Below are 17,373 nucleotides of genomic sequence, written 5' to 3' on the forward strand. Positions count from 1 at the left end.
AGTACAGTCCTTCCTTATTTAGGACAGTAAACATGTGTAGAATTTACAAACCTGAGGTTTATCCTCTAAGTGCAAAAAGCATTCTCATGTTATTTATGTTGAGTAGAAATGTTTAAATGATTTTATTTTTTTCCAAGTACACTTATGTTATTTATCTTCAGTAGAAATGTTTTTAGTTTTTCCTCTTTTGTAAGAGTACTTTGAATATCACTTTGAGGAAATTTCTGCCGCTTTAGAGACTTGAGTAAGAATCTTAATTGTGGGGTAGGGTCAGAGGCTTCTTTGCTGTACTTCAGAAGGCCTCCAGGACAGTTGAGAACTTTTAGATTTTGTCTTTATCTCTTCATTTGGAAAAAAATTTCTCCATTGATTATAGATTTTCAATTATTTTATGAATAAATGAGATACAATATTTATTATTACTTGTGTGTGAGTGCCTGTGTGTCACCGCACATGTGTGGCAGTCAGAGGATAGCTAATGGGGGTTGGTCCTTGCCTTCCACCACTTAGGTCCTGGGGATCTGACTCAGGTGACCTCATCAGGCCTGTCAGCAAGCTCCTTTACCCACTTTCTGGGACTTATTAGCCTCCTCTTTGCTGCCTTCTAAAATGCTTTTTCATAACTGTTGTGAGCTAGAATGTCTAAAAATGTTATTGAGATATCCGATGAGTACTGTGAATACTTCTCTCCTAAAAGAAGTGGATTTGAATTTTACAGGTCAGTTTGAGAAAGCTTGCTTTGGAACATGTTAGTGTTGCTTAAGTTCTGAATAATTATATTCTGTGTTTGATTATACATACATTTTATTTAAATAATGCTCATTTTTAATATAATGTGAGGTATTATGGATAAATTTTAAAATCTTTTGTCTTGAAGGCTGAAAAGCAGTCAGCTAAGCTACAGGCTGAACGCTTAGAAAAAGAGCTACAATCAAGCGATGAACAAAACACTTGTTTACTCAGCAAATTGCATAAAGCTGACCGAGAAATAAGTGCGCTGACCAGTGAAGTGAGTTGCTGTACTGTGCTTCATCTAGAGAGCTTGAAATTGCTGTGATACAAAAGTTTGCTGTTTGAATTTGTCTCTTACTGACTTTTTTTTTATCCTATCATTTTATGTTTTAACTGTGATAGGTTTCTAACTGGTTTTTGTTTTCTCTACCCATGTGGAGCTCTGTAGGACCTGGCTTCTTTAGTTCTTCTTTGGCCATTAGCATCCATTTCCCTTCCTAATCTCTTCACTCCTCTCTCACTAACTTTCTTTGAAAAAGTTTGCTCTCACAGGTGCTTGTGCCTGCCATGAACATCCCTCACATATTTACATGTCTTGCTTCTTTCCTTTCTGTGGTTACAACCTACATAAGGCCTGCCTTCCTTGTCTTCAAAATAGTAAAATAGTATTTTCCCTCTTCTGCCTTATTCTTTGTTTTCCTAACCTGTTCTGTTCTGTTTTTTGTTTGTTTGTTTGTTTTTTCATGATTCAGGTCAGCAGATATTGATGAAATATCTACAGTGATAAAAATTTAGCAAAATTTCAACATCCCCCCTCCAATCAAAACATATAAAACACCATAAATTCAGGATATAGGAAATTCTTAAGCTTTTCTTCAAGTCCTTTATAATATTTAAGTATCGACTGGGTTCCCGAAATAACTGGAACTGTAAATGTAGCAATAGGACATGGGACGCGCACGGCTTTGCTGGTGGCTTCTACCTCTTTCAATGTGTGTGGAGGTGGGGCTTTTTTTTTTTTTTTCCCCTAGTCCTGTGGCTCACCTGTGTACTGACCTTCTCTTCTGTGTTCTGTACATACTCCCTTCACTATTGTTCTTCCTTTTTGCAAGTTAGAGAATAAATGGAGTCTCTTATTCCACTGAAGGAAAACAGCATTTTGGTATTATTTCTATGTGCTCGCATGTTTTTTAAGGCATACTTGAAGTAGTTTGCATGTAAATGCAGTATTCAATACATCTTCAACTCTAGACAAAGCAAGTTTCTCAGAAATTTTATATGTAAAAGGATTGCAGGAAGGATGCTTTTTAAAATATTTCTAATGTGTGTCACAGTTTTCTTTACAACTTGAAATTTTCATCAACATTTTGCAATCCTAGCAAATGGCTGTTTGCAATGCAAAGAAACACCTGGGGGTATGTTTAACTAAGTTATTTAAATTTGTAAATGTTAGGCCTTAGAACAAGGCTATGCCAGTATCAGTGGCTCAGATTAAAGGTATTATCATAGATGGCCTGAAGAGGATGTCTTTAGTGATAGTTCACATCCAGTGAGGAACATTCAGTTGCTCCATGGGGTTTTTCAGTCTTAAAAAATCTAAGTTAGTTATAGAAAATCATCCCTCAGAATTGTGATTATTTAGCTAAGTAAAGGAAGTTGTACCATCTCCTAATTTAGAAAAAGCCAGAATTTAAGTATTATCTCTATGAACTTTATAGCCAGTGCTTCTGGCATAACACCTTTTTTTAAAAAAAACTGTATTGGTCCTGTATAGTGTTTTCTCAGGTTTTTGCTTTGTTTTTAAACATTTAAGGTTTACTTGTTTTAGATGTATGGATGTTTGTCTGCATGTATGTATATGTATCATATTTGTGCCTTGTGCCTATGGATGTCAGAAAGAGAATTTGGATTCCCTGGATGTGGAGTTACGGGAAGTTATGAACCGTCATGTGGGTGCTCATAACTGAAGTAGCCACAGACACCAGCCCTCTCTCATTTTATGTTCATAGATTTGTGTACATTAACAGATTTTGAGCATTTATTAAATGCCTGATACTGCTATTTAAAATTCTGTTTTAGTACAGGTATCTGAATATTTGCTTCTATGGTGTCAAGTGTAGAACAAACCACAATATAAAGGACAGACTGGCAAACACTGTCTCAATAGACAGTGCTTTAGCTTGGGAGAGAGGCTAACGAGGCCATAGAGCTCTTGAAAGTTAGCTTTCTAGGTTTCTTAGGTGTTTGGAAGCATTAGCTTCCAAATTAGGGATATAAGAAATTACAGGATTTGACCTTGTCATTTTTGTGCATGTTAGAGTATGGAGGACAGGTCATGATGGTCAGGTGTCATCCTCACTTGTTGTCCACCTTATCTTCTGAGACAAGCTTCCTAGCTGCTGCTGATTTGTCTAGTCTCCTGACACTGTCTCCTAGACATCTGTCTATCTCTGCCTCCCCAGCTCTGGAATTACTGCCATGCCACACAATTTTTATTTCTGAGGTCCTGGGGACCTGCACTCTGGTCTTCATGCTTGTAAGGCAAACAGTTTACTCATTAAACTAGTTCTTCATTACTCATTTTCATGTTTTCAATATTGCTCTTAGAGTTTTTATAGTTTAGATGTAAAACACATCTTAGAAATTTAATAATTACCAGTTCTGTAAGTAAATTCATTATTTTAAGTATGGCACCAAACTTAAGATCTATATATTTATAAACAACAGCATAAGTAAACCCGTACCTGGCCCTTGTGTGTGTGTTCATCTTTGTGGTGTATGTGCACATGTGTGTGGAGAGCCTAGGGTTCAATATTAAGGTGTCTTTTCTAAGTTCTTGTTTATTACATTTTATGATTAGTTTTTTAAAGAATTAATTTTTTTGAAAATAATTTTTCTGCATATGGGTGTTTTGCTTCTATGTATGTCTGTGCACAGCATGTGTGCCTGATGCCTACAGAGGTCAGAAGAGGCCATCAGATTTCCTAGGACTAGAGTTATAGACAGTTGAGCATGTGAGTTCTCGGACCTCGGCCAGGGTCTTCTGGACGTGCAGCCGGTGCTCATACCCTCCAGGCTACCTCTCTAGCATCACTGCGTCCCTTATTTATCAGGTCCTGGAGCTCACTGATTCAGCTAGACTGGCCAGCCCCTAGCCAGCTCCAGGGATCACCTGTTCCTGTCTCCCAGCTCTAAAGTACCAATGCATCTTGCCGTGTCCAGCTATTTATGTGGGTGCTTAGATCTGAATTATTTGCTAGGAATATTTAAACTATAAAAAAAAATGATACATAATAGATTAGTTATATGGAAAGTATTGAAAATTGTTTACATTCATCTGGGGCTTTAGAAGAAGTAGATTTTGTAATAAAGGACTTACATGCTTTGTATTCATCCCCTTCTACATGTATACACATATGTAAACACATTTTATTTACTTTCCAAGTTCAGTTGGTCCTTTTTTGGCTTCTTTTATTAATTCTTTTGCTGTGAGCTGACTTCCTTTCTTCTTTCTTTCTTTCTTTTTCTTTTCCAAGAAAGGGTTTCTCTGGATGTCCTGAAACTCACTCTCTAGACTAGGCTTACCTCGAACTCACAAGTCCTTCCTCTGCCTCACAAGTGCTGGGATTAAAGGCATGCACCACCACCATCTGGCTGCTTTTATTTCTTAGGCAAACCCATTTTTAAATTATAGTTACCTTTGTAAACAAAATTAATTATTCTACCTTAAATAGCCGAGCAGCTATTTTGAGCAGTATGCCAGATAGTTTTATATTAACTTGACACAAGCTGAAGTCATCTAAGAGTTGGTGGGAGGTGTCAATTCCTGGGCTGGTGGTCCTGGGTTCTATGAAAAGCAGGCCCAGCAGGTCATGAGCAGCAAAGTAGTAAGCAGCACTCTCCTCTGGCCTCTGTATCAGCGTCTGCCTCCAGGTTCTGCCTTGTTTGAGAGTCTGTCCTGACTTCCTTGATGATGGGCTAGGATGTGAAAGTGTAAGCCAAATAAACCCTTTCCTCTTGGTCATGGTGTTTCATCATAGCAATAGTAACTCTATGACAATAATAACTTTTATTGCCTGCCATCCTCTCACAGATTTTTAATTCTTCCTATGCTCTATTTTAATTTGCTCATTGTTTAAAGAGCAGATTAGATGACGTTATTCCTAGTAGCTTTTTATATGCTGACCCTACTACTTAGAATGCCTTTCCGGTTTTGCCACCTTTTTGTTTTCTGAAATTAGATCCACTCAAGTAGCCTTGGATGATCTGAACTTCCAGATGTCTACCTCTGCCTCCTGAGTACTGATTAAAATTAGAGGCATGTGCCACTATGCCCAACTGGTTTTTCTTTTTTAAAAGTAAAGTTTTAACATTTTTTCCGCCTGAAATGTTCTGAATTATCAGTAGATGTTAGATGTGCACAGTTAGGATTTTTAAGGCAAGGTCAATCCCTGGTGACTCCACCCAAGTATTTGTCAATAAATGCCTTAATTCTATTAGGAAAAGAATAACTTTTGTTTGGACTCAAGTGATGAGCTGTTCTGGGTCCTGGGGTACTTTCTTGGGAGGTACTTAAACTCTGTACTACCAGATTATTCTCATTTCTGCCTATACTTTTAAGTATGTACTGAATGATAAGAAAATGACCCAATAATAATTTCAATTTCTAATGACCAACAGGTGAAAGAGCTTAAACATTCAAACAAACTAGAAATAACTGACATCAAACTGGAGGCAGCAAGAGCTAAGAGTGAGCTAGAAAGAGAAAGGAATAAGATCCAAAGTGAACTGGATGGTAATATATAATTTCCCATGTTTTTCTCTGTTATTTTCAGGTCTAAATTCAAATTATTAAAATAGAACAACCTAATAGAATTTTAATCTTAGAGTATATAGGGACCATTTTATTATTTTGAATGATTTGTTCATTCTGTAATCTTTCTTTAATGAACTCTTATGTTTATACAATAATTCTTGATTACTGTGAGAATTAAAAACATTGCAAATGTGAGCTTGTCCATCATGTGTTTATAATTTTAAGTGCTTGTAGATCATCTGGTTATTAGCTAAAGAATGTAAAGAGGTAGATGCCAGTCATAATTTTCGTTTGCTTGTTTTTGCTGTAAATCCTAGGTTAGTTATTGAATCATTATTCAGTGTGGGCTTACTTTATAGCTCCATTTTAGTCTTAAAATGCCTCAGCAAGATTTCGCAGAGGTTAAGTTTCTTTCTTAAATACTTTAAAAATCTACCCTTTGGCTGAGATTGAGTTGACCTCTGTTTCCGGATGAGTTAATTTTTTTTTAATGATTGTTTTGACTATTTCTATATGTTATCAGAGTTGAGAGCTTTTTTTAAAATTTTAGTGTTTGGGATCTATTGTTATATTGCACTTTTAAAGGTTAAATATAATTTTGCTGTAGTTACTCATCTCTAAAATATTTATTCCATGATCTGAGAATTCTTTCAATAACCTTGAAAATGTTATTATTTATATTTTTGTTAGAAATGTAGCATATTTGCTAGAATGCTAGGTTATTTTTTGAAGGATTCAGATTTTTTTTTTTTAATTTATTGTTACCATCTAGTTTATGAATATCCTGGAGCTTCAGCTCCAGACCCCTATAAGAAGTAAAGTCATCAAACTGAATAAAGTGTAATATAAGGAATAAGAAAGAAAGAAAGAAAGAAAGTCAGTCAGTCAGTGAGCCTCTGGGTGTTCCTCTCAGCAGATCTCTATCTCCCAGGAGTCAAAGGAACAGCTGTCTGTAGCCTTCTGAGTGATCGCTGTATATTTGCTTAAAAATGATAATAAAATAAATCTCCGCGTTTTAGTTTGTTTCATTGCATTATGGGAACGTTCTAATGAGCTGATGTTCTGTAAGGATCTTCAAGAATGTCTGTTCAACACACTCTCACGTTCTTTTGTTTTACTGGGTTTCACATGCTTGTTAGTTTTAAACTTTCATGTTACTATTGATACAGCTTTATTGTTCTCCCAAAAAATATACTAGGATTGCAGTCAGACAATGAAATTCTCAAGTCAACTCTCGACCATCATAAAGTGCTCTTGGTGGAAAAAGATCGTGAATTAATACGTAAAGTACAAGCTGCCAAGGAAGAAGGTTACCAGAAGCTCATGGCATTACAAGATGAAAAGTAAGTACTTAGTACCTTAGTTTGTGTTGTATTTCTTTGTGAAAACATTGTATTTTCATATCATCTTTATTGTAGTTCTTCTAACATAATTATCATCTGTTGTTTTAGGCTCGAACTTGAGAACAGATTATCAGACTTAGAGAAAATGAAAGTGGAACACGATGTCTGGAGGCAGTCTGAAAAGGATCAGTGTGAAGAGAAACTGCGGGCTTCACAGATGGCAGAAGAGGCAGCCCGGAGGGAGCTTCAGAGTATTAGGTTAATTTTTTATTTTAAGATAGTTTTGGGGACTTAATTTTGTAAAAGTAGCACAGAAAATTCCTCTCTACCTTTCATCTGATCTTCATGTAGTTTTTTAATTGTATTACAATTAAGACAAAGAAGTTAGCATTTCAGTAAATCAGACAATAAATCAAACCTATTCACTTTATTTAGATTTTACCATTTTACTTGCTTTTCTTTAGTCCACTAAAATTATTTTTCACTCTTTAATAAATAATCATAGGCTTCATCATATTTTGAGACTGTGTAAATAGTCTCATTAAACGTTCTTCTACTAATTTTAGCGTCCATTCACCATTCTTGACTTACTAGTTGTTACTTTTTCCAACTGTGATTTTCTTATGTATTTTCATCATTTCTTCTACATTATTTGGAATTCTGAGAGCTTTCCCTTTTATAAATATCATTTTAGTCACAGTAGACTCATAGATTCTTTTCTTCTATGAGCTGCAATATGTTATAGTATGAATTCTGATTTTATTAATAGAGGCTCTCCCTGCTTCCTGAGGAAGTCTCTATTTTTTCTTTTTAATTAATTAATTACTTTTAAATTTTATTTATTTTGCATCCTAGCCTCCTTTTCTCCTCCTTCCTTGCCTCCCAGCCATCCCCTTATCCCTCCTACCCTCCAATTCACTCCTCCTCTGCTTCTCTTCAGAAGTATCCATAGGGGCCAGCCTCTATGGATATCAACCAGCCATGGCATGTCAAGTTTCAGTAAGACTTAAGACTAGGCCCCTCCTCTCCTATTAAGGCCAGACAAGGCAACCCACTAGGGAAAAAGGTCAGAGGTAGGCAACAGAGTCAGAGACAGCTCCTCAGGAGTTCCAGAAGATCAGGCTATACAGCTGTAACATACATGCATAGGGCCAAGGTCAGTCCCATGTAGGCTTCCTGGTTGGCAGTTCAGTCTCTGTGAGCCCTTATGGGCTCCAGTTGGTTGATTCTGTGGGGTTTCTTTTGGTGTCCTTGGCCCTAAATCTTTCCTCCCCATCTTTGGTAGGATTCTCCAAGCTTTCCCTAATGTTGGCTGTGGGTTTCTGCATCTGGATTTCCCTAGTTTCTAGCATCATCAAAATCATAGGATCAAGACTGTGGTCTCATCTTTCCTAATACTGTAACACCTTAATGTAATGCAGTTCCTCATTTTGTGGTGACCCCAACCATAAAATGAATTTTGTTGCTACTTCATAACTATAATCTTGTTAGTGTTATGAATCATAATATAAATACTGTGTTTTCTGTTGGTCTTAGGCAACTCCTGTGCAAGGGTCATTTGACCCTAATGGGGTCGTGACCCACATGTTGAGAACTGCTGATCCTGACTTTGCTTTGGCCTTCCTTGCACCAGTTCGATAATTAGCCATTTCTCTAAGGAGCTTTGGTTTTTATTGGAGAGGGTATATAGGAATGGTATAGGAAACAAATCTCAGTCTGTTAGTAGTCGAATGCATTACATTTAGTTCCTTTCAGGGAGCTGCCTATTATTCCCATGCTGAAAATAGAATATTGAAATTTCTGCTGTTTTGGAACAGTGTCCCTTTAATTCTGTGAGATTTTGCACATGTGAGTGGCTACAATTTGACATTGAGGTATCTTCTTTCGTTGCTGTCCGCCTTATTTTTTAAGACGAAGTTCTCGGTGAACTTGGAGCTGGACAGCCAGGTCATCACTGAGCTCTAGGATCTGCTGTCTTCCTCCCAGCACTGGAGCTGCAGGAGTGTGCTGCCGTGTGTGCTGCTGTAGGAGGTGCTGGAGGTCTAGACCAGGGCTTTATGCTTGTGCAGCAAGCATTGGACGACAGCCATCTCCTTAGCCCAGCTTTCTAGGCTTTGATGGTCTGTTCATATCCAAATGTTCTTAATTGTTACATATTCTTAGTGTATTGAACTTCTCATTTTATAATGTCACTCACGTCTCTTGTAACTTTATAAAGTTTAGCCTGTTTTGTTCAGTGTTGGTTTATTTGCCATGGTTCTTGCCTGCTTATTGTCTGCATGGTGTATATTTCCCCATGCTTTCCTTTTTCAATACTTTGGATTTATAGTGAGTGCTTTGTAGACAGCAGTTAGATGAATCTTATTGTTTATCTGTTCTATCAGTGGCTGCCTTTTGATTGGTACTTTTAATACGTGTACATTTATAAAATACTGATCAAAGAAGGACCAGTTATTTTGCAATTTTCTCTCTTGAAATTTTATTTACCCCCATGTTCCCTTCAGTGTTGTCCTCTTTGTATTTAGTTGTTTTTTAAAAATCATCTTAATTGCAAAGACATACACAAACTTTGTTCTTTTTAATTTCTATCCCACTCATTTCTGTTGTTCACATTACATAATTACTTAAGCCCCAAACATGTTTTTTTTTCCCCCTAGGGAATCAGTTTCTTAAATTAACTAGAACAAACTATGGAGTTACAAGCTAATGCTACAATATTAGATTTTTAAAACTAATTTTAAAATGGTAGTCTCTTTAAGCCGTTAGTAAGTATAGTTACAAATTATTATTACAGTAATAGGTAGCTTTTTTAATTGCACCTGTATCTGCTGTTATTGCTGTTTTTCTTCCTTTTTGTGTGGATTTGAGTTACTATCTTGTATGCTTTCCTTTTACCAATTTAATGGTCACCCTTGATTCTCTCCCCCCCCCCCCCATAGGTATGGCTACAGACTTCATCACTTTTATTTGGAATTTTCTCTCCCTTTTTTTAACATTAAAAATTAACTTTATTATAAAATAAACCTTTGGAAGAATTGTTCTTGCTGGATACAGAATTTTTAGTTCAATTTTAAAAAGTGTATTAACTATATCCATCCACTGCTTTCTGGCCTCTTTAATTTTTAAGTTGTTTTTTTTTTTGTTTGTTTGTTTGTTTGTTTTTAAGATTTTATTTTATTTTATGTTTTTATCTGTATATATGTTTGTGGGTGTGTGCCTGGTGCCTATGAAAGTCAGAAGAAGGCTTTCTATCCCATAAAGCCAGAGTTATAGATGGTTATGAGTTGCCATGTAGGTGCTGGGAATTGAAGCTGTGTTCTCTAATGCTTTAACTGCCGAGCTATCTCTCCAGCCCTGTATCTATTTTTTTTTTTTTAAGATAAAATCTTTCTGTGTGTTTCTTGATCTCATGATCCTCTTGCCTCAGTCTCCTGAGTACCAGGATTATAGGGACCTCACAAACTTGTATCTAGACATCTGCTTTTAAATGTTCTGGCCTTTACTATCTGTCTCCCAAAAGTTGAACAAATGTAAAATAGAGACTTAATTAAAAGTCTGGGCACAGAGTTCCCTGGAAATGATTCCATTTAAAAAAGGAACATTAACTACCTGTTTCTTTGTACCTTTTGGATCAGAGGCAACAGTCAATAATTAAGGTACAGATTTCCTATATTTGGGCAAGGGATTATATTCACCACTGTGGTGAATGTACTTCCTGGGATAGAACGGAACCTGCAGTGAGACTTTGACTACTACTGTTGGAAGAGGTGCCGCACAATTAACTATTATTTACAACTGGAATCTTCCTCTGCAAGTTGCAAGTCTTCAGAAAGCTCTAGATTTTCAAATTATTAGACTGACCTGTCAGTGCAGTTGGTGTCCAAGAAAGGAAACATATTGATATTTCCCACTCTATAGCTTCCTTGAATCAACTGCATTAATTTAGCTTAGAGAGAAGCAAGTCTCTAGCGTTGTTTTTTCTGAGAACAGAAATGCTTCCCCACTTACTGGACCAGTTTTTTGCCTTTTTTGTAAAGCATGTGGCACATGCGTCTTTAGTGACTAAGCTACCTTGATGGCCCCTGAGTTGTTTTTTTTTTTTTTTCTTCTCTCTAAAGCGTTAATATTTTTCTAAGTATTTAATCCTTGTTTTGAGTGTATTTTCTCTTTTGTTTTTGGCTTCTAGCTGTTAATGTTTATACAGACAATAAAGTTTTATAGGTTAATTTTATATTCTGTCTACATACTAAATTGAGTTAATTTTACTCTCAGTTACTTCACTTAGAAGTCAAGATAAGTTTATTTCTTTACCAATTCTTAGACTCCCAAGTGATTATCCAATTGCTCTGGCAGTTACCAAGTGCAACATTGAGTAGGAATGTGGATGGTATATGTCTTCACTTCAGTCCCAGTTTTAGTTGAGTTGTCTGTACTGTATCTTCACTGATTAAGTCTTAGTTGAGTTTTCTACATTGTCTTCACTGATTAAGAGATTAGCATTAAGGCCTGTAGAGACAGCATGGCAGCTAAGAGCATGTGTCACTCTTGCAAAGGACCCAGGTTCCGTTACAGATGGCTCATAACCACTCAATCTCATGTCAAGGGATCCACTGACCTCTCCTGACTTTCTCAGGCACCAAGCATTCACAGGATGCATGTACATACACGCAGGCAAAAAGTTCTATACATAAAATCGATTAAAATTTAAATTTGTGAAAAAAACTTGATTGCTAAGATTTTTATTGGAATTGCATTTACTTTGTAGGTTAATTTGAGAATTATTTCCTAATAATATTAATTCTTCCAACCCTTGAATATCTTTCATCACTCCCTTTTGTCTGCTGCTGTCACTCTACTTTTATACTTCAGCAACATATTCTGCTCTTAAAAAGTTTTATGCCTAAGACTTTAGTACTATTTAAAGTAGTGCTGTTTTAAAATGTTCTAATTATTCACTGGTACAGTAGAAATAGCTGACTTAACTGACCTTGAATCTTATGCCTTAAGAGAGATTTCCTTTGATTCTTAAATAGAAAATAATTTCATTTTTCATCTTGCTTATTTTTTATTTTATTAATTTTGGGTTTCATGGTATTGTGATCAGAGCATATTTTTACTTTCTGCAACACATTATTATTTCATTTGTGATCTGACATGTCAAGGCCAGCACTCGGATTAGGCAAGTGAAACACGTGAGGATATGAACGTTAAGAGATAATCACTTGTGTGTTTGTGTTTGCCTGCATATATGTGAATAAATGCACCATGTATGTGCCTCAGAGCTCAGAAGAGGATGTTATACATCCTGCAACTGGGAATCAAATGTGGGTCCTCTGCATGACCCACAAATGCCCTTAACCACTTAGCTATCTCTTCAGCCCCAGCATTTACCTTTATAGGCAGATTCTGCCATTTGCATTAGCCTCAAAGTGACTGCCTCTAAATTTGTACAAAATGCTCAACTCTTTGCCTGATGCCTGTAGTGTATGGTCAGTTTTTGTGGGTCTGATAACCATTTGTAAAGTTAAGTGAGTACAGTTGCTCTTCAGTGTGGGTTATACTGTAATCAACCCCTTCCATATTATTTTATCATACCACCATACTGTATTATAAAATCAATCGTTTACCTTAGTCATTAAATGGCTGGTCAGTGTTGCCACTGGCTGTCTTGGTGGGACCATGTCATAGTGTATATTGTTAGCTTGGGGAAAAAAAAATCAAAATTCAGAATTTGAGGTACAGTTTCTACTGAATACCTGCAACCTTCACATCATTGTAAAGTTGAAAATTTTAGAGTTTTGAACCATTGCAATTTAGCTAACATTTGACACATAAATATATTTGTGTGCTTTATACACGTGTGCGCGCACACACACATACACACACACATATATAGCCATGAAGATTTGTTTTGCGAAATTGAGATCTTCTGTGTTGTTCTTATTTCTTCATTTGATCTCTCTTAACGAAATAATTAATAATAGAGTCTCATTATTAGCATGTTCTGTCTTTGACTCCCTGTATTGTAGTTCTGCTTCATAAAGGTGGTTGTTGTGCTATTTGGAATGTGCTTACAAGTAATGTTTTGATGAGCAGTTTGTTTTTTTGTTTTTTTTTTGTTTTTTTTTTTTGCATTACAAATGCTCATTCTTATTGTTTACTTGACTATTGTATTATCTGATGTCATTACTATGCATTTTTCATACTGCTTCCATTTGCCTGGCACATTTTTGTCCTTTTTCTAAAATTTTTTTCCATTACTTTCTTTTTGTAAAATGTTTTTTATACAACATGTAGCCTTGGGTTTTATTTCTGTTGTGGCTTTTTTGTATTTTTGAGACAGGGTTTCTCTGTGTAGCCCTGGCTGCCTTAGAACTTTCTCTGGAGATCAGGCTGGCCTCAAACTCACAGAGATCCACCAGCCTCTGACTCCTGAGTGCTGGGATTAATAGGTTGAGCCACCACTGCTTGAGTCTAGCCTTATTTAATGAACAAAATATAAGTTGTGCTTCCCCACCCCCTCACTTTAATGGGTGAGTTCTGAGCATCGACAGTTGCAGACAGGACATGAAAGATGGGTTGTTAGGAGCTGGTATTCCCCTTCACTCACAGTTGTTTTGAGGTTTGGATATTTTCTGTTACCACTAAGGGTGCGGTTTTGTGTGGCTTTGTGCTTTTCTGAATTATTCTTCCAGAAAACATGCATAATACAAGGCTGGAGCATCTGCTTTTCAGTACCTGCCAATCTCTGTATTTGCCTTCTAAATTAACAAATAATCTTAGTGACTTAGCTAATTAGAAAGAGTAAAGGTAAATGACTTAAAGTTGTATTAAGTTGTAGATGATGTTTTGAGGTAAGCTATTTAGTCCACATTACGTACAGAACTGCTCTGACGTGTGGGGGGTCATTAGGATTTTTGTATATTGTTAGTGGCTGATTGTAATCATAAATCATAATCTGTGATAGATTTTGAGAGCTAGTCCTGCTCATCTTTTGCATTTAGGTAGTTATAGTTTTTAGCTATTCAGGACAGTGTTTCTGAGACTCTAGTTTCTACCTTCCCCAGGGAGGCACCTGCATATGTTATTTTGTTCTATCATGGTCTCACAGTTTGGCCATTTAGAATGTTTTCTGTTTGAATTCACACCTTCTTTTCCTGCTTTGAGCTTCTGTAACTATAGTGATAAAATATCAGAATTCTGTCATTACTTAAAGACAATAATGAACTTGACCTGTTGTTTTATTTTAGAACATTTAATAAAATACAAACAAGTTTTAATTTTAAGTTGTCAATAATATAAATCATTTTTTATTTCATTAGCCACTTTTGAGAACTTTTTTTATTCTTTTTTAGTTTCTCCACATCATTTATCATGTGTGATTGGCTTTAGACTTATTTTTATATAAGGACACCATAACTATATAATATCTGATAGAAGGAGCACTTCTCAAGATTGTATAATTTTTCTTCCTTTGGAATGTTGTATTACTGATGCCACATCTTAATTACTGTTTTATAAATTTAATCACATCAACCAAGTCTATGTTTATTTTTCACTAAAATAACTATAATTGTATCTATAGAATCTGGTAGGTCAGAGAGCATCTGGGGGAAAAGATGGGTCCTGACAGGAAAAAGCATAAATAATATAAAAAATTATTATTTTAAGAAAGCAGTATATGATAAGTAGCTGATCTGTTAGACATTAGTGTGTGCTTTAGAGATAGTTTGTTACTATATACTAGTTTTGTTTTCTTTTTTTTATTTTTAATTTTATTTTTTTCTTATCAGTTACATTTTATTAACTCTGTATCCCAGCCGTATCCCGCTCCCTCATCTCCACCATGCCCCTTGCCAAGTCCACTGATAGGGGGGACCTCCTCCCCATTCATCTGATCCTGTTTTATCAGGTATCTTCAGGACTGGCTGCAAAGCTCTCCTCTGTGGCCTAACAGGACTGCTCCTCCCTTGGGGGGTGGGGAGGCCAAAGAGCCAGTCATTGAGTTCCTGTTAGAAATAGTCCTTGTTCCCCTCACTATGGGAAACCAATTCGTTACTGAGCTACCACAGGCTACATCTGAGCAGAGGTTCTAGGTTACATTCATACATGGTCCTTGGTTGCATGTCAGTCTCAGAAAAGACCCTGTGCCCAGATATATTTGGTCCTTGTGGAGCTCCTATCCTTTCCTCATCAGACTAACTCCCCTTCTTTCTTATGATTCCCTGTACTCTGCCAAAGGTTTGGTCATGAGTCTTTGCTTTGAGAACACTGCTAGTTAGAGTCTAGTTTTGTTTTCATTAAGTGGTTTATTCCCCACTTATCTGTCATAGTGTAAAAAAATACTGTTTCAGAAGTTATTTTGTTACAGTTGGGGTGATGGCTCAGAGGAAAAAGTGCTTGTTGCATAGCACTCATGTAAAAACTCAGTCATGGCGGCGAATACCTGTAACCCCGTTGCTGGAGAGCAAAGACAGGTAGTTCTAGGGATTGGCTGGCCAGTCAGTCTAGCCAAAAGACCAAGTTTGTGGTTCAGTGAGAGACCCTGCCTCAGAAAATAAGATGGAGAAGTGATTGAAGACCTCCTACTGTCAGTGTCTGCCCTCCGCATGTACCTGTGTAGACAAGTGCGCACACACATTGAATATCACAGAAGGCTGCCAGACTATGTATTTATTTAGTTTGTGAAGTTTATTAAGTTACCTGTAAATTGAACCATGTAAAAATTATAGAAGTTTAAGTGTGCAGTCAACTTTCCATGACAGCAACAGTCTAACTCAAACCATTACAAGAAATTAAAGAGACTTTGTTAACTGATATAACTTGTAGAAAGGACAGGGTTTGCACTGTTTTTTTTTTTTTTTTTTAATTTCTTTGTTTGCTTGCCTGTTTGTTTTTCTTGGACACCTGGATCTACAACTAAACTATGAGCAGATAGATGTTATTTCCTTCTTTTTTTTTCCTCCTTCCTCCTTTTCTCTTTGTTTTTGTTTTTGTTTTGGCTTATTTTCTACTGCTCTTTCTGTAAGGCAAGCACTGTATGTTGAAATGAAAGAAGGTCAGTTACTTGCCAGCTAAGGTTAGGAAAAATCTGGAAAGTGATTTGAGTATGGTTCATATATTCCTCTCGAGGCCTATCAGTATGTCAAGTGGAATGAGGCACTGTGGCGAAGCCAGAATATGTGCCTAGTCTCTGTAGTGATACAGAGGATGAGAGTTTTAATATTAGCTGAATAGACGAAACTAAGGCAATAGCTATTCAAGGGAAGAGTCTTAAACATTTAAGATACTTGCCTATAGTGATATCTTTTAAAGTAACTTATCTTTTGCATAACTTAGTCTTCTCCATTCCGATACCATTGCTTTAGATTTACTTGTTTATTTGGCTGCTCATAAGTGGATATTGACATTTAAAAAAAATCATTTACTGTATCCCAGTTCCCATTTATATCTTGAGAAGAATGATTTGTTGTGTGTCATCTTATCAGGAAGTATAATTGGACATTTAAACTGGTTCCGTCATGATTTGGACTGCTGAGTTAAGTGCGCCAGGTGAAGGGTCTGGAGTAGCAGTTGAAGGGCGCAGAGTCCAGTTGCTTATTTTGCCTGATGTGTGTCAATTATTGTATCATGATTCTCTAGTAAGCTTTGGTTCAGTGGTCTCTTATCTTTTCAGGAAATTCTTTTTTAGTAAGCAGTGGCTAGTCAGTCTCTAGCACTTGAGACAGGACGCTTGTTTTCAGAAAGCAGATGTTGGGCACTGTCCTGAAGAGACCTGTTGTAGGAATTTTTGATAATAGAGAAATCACAGGCTTCTTCTTTCTCTTGCTTGTCATCCCTTGGTAAAGGACATTAACATCATATGAAGGCAAGATCCTTTGCCACTGAATATGTGACTGTTTAAATCTGAGCTTAAATTAACACGTAACTATTTAAATATGATTTAAATTAAAATTTCAGTTCCTCAGTCATACTGTCTCCTGTTGCTCAGTAGCAACATGAAGCTAGTACTTTTTCAAACTGAAACTTTCAGGTGATAACTTCCATCACCAGAGAGCATCTTATCAGAACTGTTGGGCTGATAAAGTGGGGCCTCTGTCTTTATTTTTAACATTTCTGTAACAGGTGGAGCTAGGTTCAGCATTTGTAGTCACTCAGTAAAAACCTGTTGAAAGTTCAGACAGCATATGAGCTGTGTAACATAGGAAGCCTAGACTCTGGTCATCACAGTTGAAAGGGATTTCAAACAACTTTTCTGCGGCTGACTTGTCTGTTGTAACTTGAACCTCTATCCTATTTCCTCTTTCTACTTACATGACTGTATTTAAAGTATAATTATAGTTTATCATTCTCCAACTTATCCTTCATTTCTTAATTTCTTACCACCCACTTATTAAAGTTCTTTCTCTCCCTCCTCACCTCTTCCAGGTTTCCCTCAGCCCACCCTCTTATCACTCTTTCCTCTCCCCTTCCCCACCTTCC

The 17,373-nt window shown here is 36.5% G+C and overlaps 1 protein-coding gene across 2 annotated transcripts in view; it reads left to right on the forward strand.

The window, feature by feature from the left end:
* Cep83 (centrosomal protein 83) overlaps positions 1-17,373 on the forward strand; it is a 106,515-nt gene that overhangs the window by 56,839 nt on the left and 32,303 nt on the right. For both annotated transcript variants that reach the window (XM_055627918.1, XM_055627917.1), the window contains 4 exons: positions 878-1,009; positions 5,413-5,527; positions 6,747-6,891; positions 7,000-7,149. In XM_055627918.1, the coding sequence (XP_055483893.1) occupies positions 878-1,009; positions 5,413-5,527; positions 6,747-6,891; positions 7,000-7,149 (542 nt within the window). The remainder of the gene's footprint in view (positions 1-877; positions 1,010-5,412; positions 5,528-6,746; positions 6,892-6,999; positions 7,150-17,373) is intronic.

The sequence above is a fragment of the Psammomys obesus genome, unplaced genomic scaffold (genome assembly GCF_907164565.1).
Source record: "Psammomys obesus unplaced genomic scaffold, mPsaObe1.curated_primary_1811, whole genome shotgun sequence".
Classification (NCBI taxonomy): Eukaryota; Metazoa; Chordata; class Mammalia; order Rodentia; family Muridae; genus Psammomys; species Psammomys obesus.